At 29.8% G+C, this 8578-nt stretch overlaps 1 protein-coding gene across 3 annotated transcripts in view; it reads left to right on the top strand.

Annotated features, from left to right (window-relative positions):
• Nucleotides 1–8578, top strand: part of LOC108724041 (peroxidase) — a 43985-nt gene that overhangs the window by 7570 nt on the left and 27837 nt on the right. For 2 of the 3 annotated variants that reach the window (XM_018450177.1, XM_018450176.1), the window contains exon 1: nucleotides 5493–5852. The exons of the other annotated variant lie outside the window; for it this stretch is intronic. In XM_018450177.1, the coding sequence (XP_018305679.1) occupies nucleotides 5771–5852 (82 nt within the window). In that variant the 5' untranslated portion in view covers nucleotides 5493–5770. Of the gene's footprint in view, nucleotides 1–5492; nucleotides 5853–8578 lie in introns of those variants that run through there. 3 annotated transcript variants of the gene reach the window in all.

The following is an 8578-nucleotide window of genomic DNA, read 5'->3' as shown; positions in this document are numbered from 1 at the left end:
AACGAGTATTCATATTCATTCAAACAAAATATAAACTGAAAAAAAGAGTTGCAATAGGCACAATCGTTATTCCTTAATTATAACCGGCACTTTGATGACTTTAAGTAAAAAAATGAATTTTATTTATTTTTATCATTGAAGTATTCAGATTTTATAAAGGAAAGTTAGAAATTTTGAAAAGTATTTTAGAAAGCAATACATTTTTTATTTATATTTATTTGATAGAGCACCATACATATTCCGATATAATTCCGATTACATCATAATAATGTTATAAACACTTTATAAGATATCTTGGGCGCGTCATTGATTATGGTCTGAGGACATTAAATTCCGAGATATTATTTATTCTCAATAAAAATATCTTTGTTTAATTTATAAGTTAAACAAGAATGCACCTATCGTATAGGTCACGGACTAAGAGCACGATGTAATTGTAGCCGCATTGTTTTTATAGATTTCTGTTTTCTCTTGTAGACTTACAGGCTATGTGCAGATAATACAGAGTAGAAGTGAATACGAAACGAAAATATTCGTAATCATATTCAAAAAATATTCATTCAAATGGAATGAAAAAGTATTTATTCGTTTCTTGATGAATAAAAAAGAAGTGTATTCGAATATTATTTTCGATCATTTTTTTTTTATTCATTTATTTCGAATATTAGGTGTATTTACCCGACACACTACTTAATATCTCGGTTCACGAGACAGAGCGACACTTTTTTCTGCCAGATTCTTTCGTTTCATGCAAAAACACATCGATTCAGGGCCGATTGTTCCATTTTTTGGTAAAGTTTACTTGTTAGATAAATCTGGTAATCCGCGCACGTGATTGGATAATCTTGCTATTTACCTAACAGGTAAACTTTACTAAGAAGTTGGAACAATCGGCCCTCAGTGTATTTTTATGCCATTTTGAGGTGGACGGGTTCTCTTAGACATTTACCTTTACAAGTTTACATCTCGGTTTACATACAAAAGTAAATCTAATATTGCATATATGTATACACACATATTAATATACTAAAGCATTTTAAAAAAGATAGAAATACAAATAGAAGTATAAATAGAAAACTAAAATACGCAATGCTACTTGTATAATTGTTCTTATACTTTTGTTTGTTGTACAAAAATGACCATCGATCGATTTAATCAAATGAGTGCCAGAACTTACTTAGCCCGAGACACTACCGTCTCTTCAAAACGTGTTATCATTCTTTTATTGGTAATGATGCCTTTTAATTGAGCCTTTATTCGGCTTTATACGATGCGTATAAACACAAATTTTATGTACGAATTTAGTGTGTTGCTTTCCATGCAAATCACTCGACAGTAATTTAATAAATTGTATTAACAATTTAATTATGGGCTTGTTAAGTCAATTACATGAATGTCATACATGAGCGGAGCAATTTTTCTCAGTGCCAAATGTAGAAGTATCGTTGAAGTATCCTTCGTAAAGATACTGTTACTATTTTTACAGTTTGTTTATCAAGATTAAAAATATATATGTATCGTTATTTGTATTTTTATACCAAAGGGAAATTCTATTTATACTTAATAAAAGTATTATATTTTAATTGATTGTATTATGCATGCATATTACGTTTCCTGGAACACCTTGTATATTTCTACAGCGAAAGTAGTGGAAAAGTACTGGGAGGCCAATAGAATAGAGAATTGCACGAAAGTGGAGAAGATCTATAGGTTTTATATTTAAAAAAAACCCAAGCTAAAAATTAAAATCTTAAACGTACTGCTCCCTTCAAAAGTGATACAAAAAAATAAGTTTCCTAGAAAATAGAAAAAAAATTGTTTTTCAATTTGATAGAAAATTAACTAATCAAATAATATCGTGCGCAAAGAAAATATATACATGGTATCCCGTAAGTTTTTACCAATCGCTTTTGTGTAGATAGAGCGGACTAAACTGAGTCGAAAAGTCCTCTACCATTTTGCAATTTTCGCAACAGTTAACAAAATATTAATTACTAAAAATTGGTGAATATTGATCTTTAATAATTTTTTACTCAAATACTATCAACTTTATAGACAAACTATTACAGAGATAAGAATCATTTATTTTCTTCTCATAGAACTCTAAGAATTTTTTCAAAATTTTTTATCAACTTTTTAGTACCGCATTTTCTTATTCTTACCAACATGAGAAAATATGGTATTAAAAAATTCTCAGAACTTTAGAGAAGAAAATGAACAATTTTTGTCTCTTGCTGTTTTTCTGTAAAGTTGATAGTATTTGAGTAAAAAATTATTAAAAACCAATATTCAGCGAATTTTAGTAATTAATATCTCATTAATCATTGCGAAAATTGCAAAATGATAGAGGATTTTCCGACTCAGTTTAATCCGTTCTATCTACACAAAAGCGATTGGCAAAAACTTACCGGACACCCTATATATATGGTAGGCCGTTTTAATCAATATATTTTGAAAACGAAAAATTTTTTTAAAAAATATTTCAGACAAAAGTTTTATGGTTTCAAGGGGGAAAGAAGACAATGACCTTGTTTGATCTTGAGAAGATGTTTTTAAGGTCAGGTCCATGTTAAATAAAATTTTTTTAACGGAACATTCTATTTTTTATTGCGTATTCTTGTAACTTATTTCAAGAGCTTTCCAAAACGCTATAATAAAGTATTTTTTCGTTAAGTACATTTCAAGTTATGAGGTTCGAAAGTTACAGTACTGTCGGCATTTGCATTATCCAAGTTGTCCGACCGACGGCTAAAACCTCTTGAATGTTGTTCAGGATCATGTCCTGGATAACATTTGTCAAGATCAAGGCCATTGGAGATTATTCCTTTTATTTTCATTTTTACGTAAAAATAAATTTTTAGTACAAAAATGAAAATAAAAGGAATAATCTCCAATGGCCTTGATCTTGACAAATGTTATCCAGGACATGATCCTGAACAACATTCAAGAGGTTTTAGCCGTCGGTCGGACAACTTGAATAATGCAAATGCCGACAGTACTGTAACTTTCGAACCTCATAACTTGAAATGTACTTAACGAAAAAATACTTTATTATAGCATTTTGGAAAGCTCTTGAAATAAGCTACAAGAATACGGAATAAAAAATGGAGGGTTGCGTTTAAAAAATTTTATTTAACATGGACCTGACCTTAAGGACATCTTCTCAAGGTCATTGTCTTCTTTCCTCCTTGAAACCATAAAACTTTTGTTTGAAACACTTTTTGAAAAAATTTTTCCTTTTTGAGATATTCACGTATTGATTAAAATGACCTACACTGTATATTTTCTTAACACGACTATATTTTTGTCATTTTCATTTTACAACTCTTAAAAACCATTCATTTTGAGTTGTGAGAATTTTTTTTGAACTATCCTTTTTTTTTTAAGTTTTGAAGATTCTTTAATTAATTTAGTTAAGTTGATTCAATCTTGTAATGAATTGATACGGTAATGTTTACTTAACTCATTCATGGTAATAACTCGAAAAATCACGTTTTTTGACATGTGTCATTTTCGAAGTAAGGGAGTGATAAATAAAATCATAAAGATCAATGAAACATTTTTCTTTGTGTACAAAAAAAATAAACAAAGAAGGTTATATTCTGTCAAAGTGAATCTTGGTGCTTAATAATATTTTTGCATGAATTTTACAATTTACAGTTTTCTTTTTATGTCTCTAACCAAAAATATAAATTTTGTATAGAGTTGTTATTATATGCTATTAAAGTTGGATGAAGCTTATCTACAATAAAAATGACGTACTTTCTTAGAAATTATGAAGGAAGAATTTAGCATATAAATTTATTATCGACTATACTTTACTACTTATTCTTTCTTTTCTATCGTAGATAAGATTTATAATTTGATTTGATAGAAGTAATAATAGATAGCAAATTCAAAATATTATTACAATTTTAAATACAATGATAACAATAAAGAAGATTCCTTAATTATACATGAAGACAATAATAAATAGAGAAACATTTAGGCAGCGTTACGATTGCAATATCAAATATCGAGATAAAAAAAATACAAAGAACTGTTTGGATTAAATTTATAGATATTTTCAGTATTAAACGTATAGATATTTTAAAATGTACAATGTTAAACATTCAAATTATTACTATGCTAATAGAAGTGCGTATTAATTAAAGAGTTGAGGTATTATTGAAAGAACAATTAAACGCAACGCTCTGAAAGCCGGCGTACAACGAGCCGCGGTGAAGAGATGGAGGTGGACGAGCACGTGCTTAGCGAGTGATAGAATTTTTTTTCAGAGTTAAATAAGGTAACTTGCTCTTGGTGGGGAAGTAGCAAGCCAATGGATACGTGAGCGAGCCGTCGTGTAAAGCGAGATGAATGAAAAGAGCGATGGGAGTGAGTAAGCTGGAGAACCTTTGAGGAATCAATGTGCGTAACATGTGCACGTGATCAAGAGAGACCGTTTAAATGAGAGAAAGAGAGAGAAAGAGAGAGAGAGAGAGAGAGAGAGAGAGAGAGAGAGAGAGAGAGAGAGAGAGAACGAGGATCGAGCGAAACGGATTTGAGTGTATGAGAAAACGAATACAGAGTACATAATACGCACGCGAGAAGAAGTAAGATAGACAAATGTGTGCGGAGTATTCAGTAACGTATCTAGGATGTCAGAGGACTAGGCTCCTTATCTTCCGAAAACAAAAATCAACCTAATAGATCTAATGATTTAAATTAAATAATTTTAGTTATCTGATTAGTTATCCGGATGAATGTGGAAGTAATCGTCGCAGTACAAAACTTTATCCAAATATTCAAATTACATTATCTAAATATCCGTTTTATTGAAGGCCCACAGAGAACACAAATTGACAGTAACATTACATTAATGTTATAATTTTCTACTCAATGATATAATTATTATGTACATAATATGTGTTATATTACATTTATATTGCTAAGTGGGAAATTATAATATTGATGTAATTACTACTAGCTTATGCATTAGTTCTGCATTAGTTATTGTTCTGCTTAGGGAATATCCCAAACAGAGCAACACTACGATAACGTCAAAATGACGTTAAAATAAATTCAATAATTTTGATCGCAAATGAGTTTTAATAATCATTTTAGATCTATTTTGACGTCATGATTTTTTGGTTTGTTTGAATGTCTGGGTATCCAAAATACCTGGATTATCATTATTACCTGGATATTCAAATAGTGTATATTTAATATGAGTATTCGTAATTTATTCCGAATATCCAGCCTACCGAATATTACTTGTGCATGTCAAAAAAGTGAGCACGTACTCAAGTGCTTGAACAGTCATCGGATATTATCAGATTCAGTCGATATTCCAATTCAGGTCAAATCATGTCGACCCTGAGATAAAAGTGAGACAGAGACATAAATAAATAAATGAATGAGATGGCAGGAAGGTTCACCAACAGGCTTGCGAGAGAGATAGAAAGAAAGGAATGGAGAGGGTATCCGTGTATTCGCGACACGAAACTCCGTCGATGTATATTGCCATCCTCGAAGTGCGTCTTTATCGGTCGCCACGCGTTCACCTCCTCACGTATACTTAACACAGGTGTACTAACTTAGTGACGCGTTACGATTGTCGTGAATTTTGTATTTTGTCTCCGTTTAAAGCCGGCAAATTCGCGAAAATCAGTGAAATAGAATATAGATCTGCGCGCTACAATACAAGAGCGAATCGTGCTGACGAATTGATTAATACGTGATCATAACAAAGATTACGTTCCGTTGTTTCATCTAGCTACATCGGAGAATGTTTCTCATCACACCGGTCGACAATAATCGTTGGGTCTACGCAATGCACGGATTAGAAAAGCCCATGGATCATGTGTCCGGTAATGATTTGCTAAATACCTAGATGTATTCGGCACCTAGTCGAAACACCTAGAAAAAGATATAGGAATTGTATATATGAACATTTACACGAGTTTCATAATTAACGTACATCTAATTAAATAAATTATTGCAGTATAGTTATTTCATACTTAAAATAGTTTACATTCCTAACTATATTATTATTATTATTATTGCTAACAATACTAACATATATATACTTAAAATAATTTATGTTCTTAATTATATTATTATTACATACTATTAGTTTATTCAACTATATTAATTTTACATGTAAAATTTGTATCGCTGTCATCTTAATAGTTGTTACCACTATAATTTTCTTTGAATGTGGAGAACATCGGTATTGACGGATTGTTTCGAGGCTCAAAATACTTCGATCCTTACACAGTAAAAAAATTTGTGTATTTGTGTTGGAAACGGTCCACTCACGTTTGTATTAACAGTTTGTGTTGAATTTTTTAACATATTCGAGTGTTAATTTAACATAATGTGATTATGTTATTTAAAGACTTTTTGTGAAATTGATATTCAATGTTTCTTAGTGTCAAAATGATACAATTTATGAGTGAATAAGTAACATAAAAATAATGTGTTTTAAAACGTAAATTCTAAGACAAATAAATACGTGTTGATTTAACATATCATAAATGTTAATTTTCTTAAAAAAAATATGCTTCCACGATTTATTTACAAACTGTGTCGATATTACCTTTTTTGTATCCTTTTACATAAGTAACCTTCGAACATATTCATTCTGTGTTAAATTAACCCAAAACTTTGAATGGACCGTTTGGGACATGCGATTTATGTTAAATTTAACACATTTTTTCTAATTGTGTAGAACATATAGAAGTGATATATACTGTCGTTGAAACATTTTTAACTTGAAACATACACAGTAAAAAAATTTGTGTATTTGTGTGGAAACGGTCCACTTACGTTTATGCTAACAGTTTGTTTTGAATTTTTTAACACATTCGAGTGTTAATTTAACATAATGTGATTATGCTATTTAAACATTTTTTATGAAATTGATATTCAATGTTTCTTAGTGTCAAAATGACACAATTTATGAATAAGTGAACAAGTAACATAAAAATAATGTGTTTTAAAACATAAATTCTAAGACAAATGAATGAAATATGTATTAATTTAACATATCATAAATGTTAATTTTCTGAAAAAAAAAATGTTTCTATGGTTTGTTTACAAACTGTGTCGATGTTATCTTTCTTTGTATTTATTCTCTTACATAATATTTGTGTTACCTACTAACATATTCATCTAGTGTAAAATTAACTCAAAAATTTGAGTGGACCATTTGGGACATGCGATTTATATAAATTCAACACATTTTTTCCAACTGTATACATACGGGAATAGTTATCTGAGATAATTTTTTTGCTCAGAAGCGAGGAAATTAAAGCTTATAATTAGTTACAGTACTGCAGAACACAAATATTAACATTTTATCAGTATTATGATTTCTTATTCAACAATATACAATAAATATAATAAACACATGTACATACACTATTGAAAAAAATGTGTTGAATTTAACATAAATCGCATATTCCAAACGGTCCACTCAAAGTTTTGGGTTAATTTAACACATAATGAATATGTTCGAAGGTTACACAAATATTATGTAAAAGAATACATACAAAAAAGGTAATATCAACACAGTTTGTAAAGAAACCGTGGAAGAATTTTTTTTTTCAGAAAATTAACATTTATGATATGTCAAATTAACACGTATTTCATTCATTTGTCTTCGAATTTACATTTTAAAACACATTATTTTTATGTTATTTGTTCACTTACTCATAAATTGTGTCATTTTGACACTGGAAAATGTTGAATATCAATTTCACACAAAATCTTTAATCACATTATATTAAATGAACACTCGAATATGTTAAAAAATTCAACACAAACTGTTAGCACAGAACGTGATCGAGTAGACCGTTTCCAACACAAATACACAATTTTTTTACTATGTAACAATTACATTGTTGAGTAACAAATTGTAACACATATATAATGTTGCTATACACTTATAGTATTTTTTACCAATTAAAAATCCATATTTCTCCTTAGGTGTTCGAGAAAATGAGTAAATATATATATAATACATAATTACATAATAACCTGTAATCTAATATAAAATAATGTATATATAAGAAAGCTCCCTATTATGAGATAAATGCCTAATATGAGATAGCGGCGTTTCTGCTAAACTAATAAATCTATCTGTTGATTCCACCATAAATTTACTCTTGGGTTGAAAGCTATTTACTGAAAATGCATTATAATAGATCGTGCCTGTAGTCGTTGTAAAAAAAGATTTTAGAATTTGGATGACTTCAAGTTTCATTGAGATGAGTCTTTAAACCTTGTTTATTATTTAATAAGTAAATATTTGGCAATAAATTCTTCATGTAGTGATAGAGTAAGATCATATTAATAGAAAAATACGAGATATGTTGAATTGCTTAATTACAAAAGCTAGATTTGATGATCGTAAGACCATAAGGCGTGGAATTCGTAATATGAGATACTCAGGGTCAGGCCTGACGAGAGGGGGGGTGACGGGGTGATTTCCCCCGGACCCGGATTTTTTGAGGGGCTCAGATTTTTTGAGGATCCCGATTTTCTAAATGCTCATTGTTTTCGAAACAATAGAGCGCGTTCAAGTTTGTAA

The sequence above is a fragment of the Mycetomoellerius zeteki genome, unplaced genomic scaffold (assembly GCF_001594055.1).
Source record: "Mycetomoellerius zeteki isolate Tzet28-1 unplaced genomic scaffold, Tzet1.0 scaffold267, whole genome shotgun sequence".
Taxonomy (NCBI): domain Eukaryota; kingdom Metazoa; phylum Arthropoda; class Insecta; order Hymenoptera; family Formicidae; genus Mycetomoellerius; species Mycetomoellerius zeteki.
This window is presented reverse-complemented; position numbering and strand designations above follow the sequence as displayed.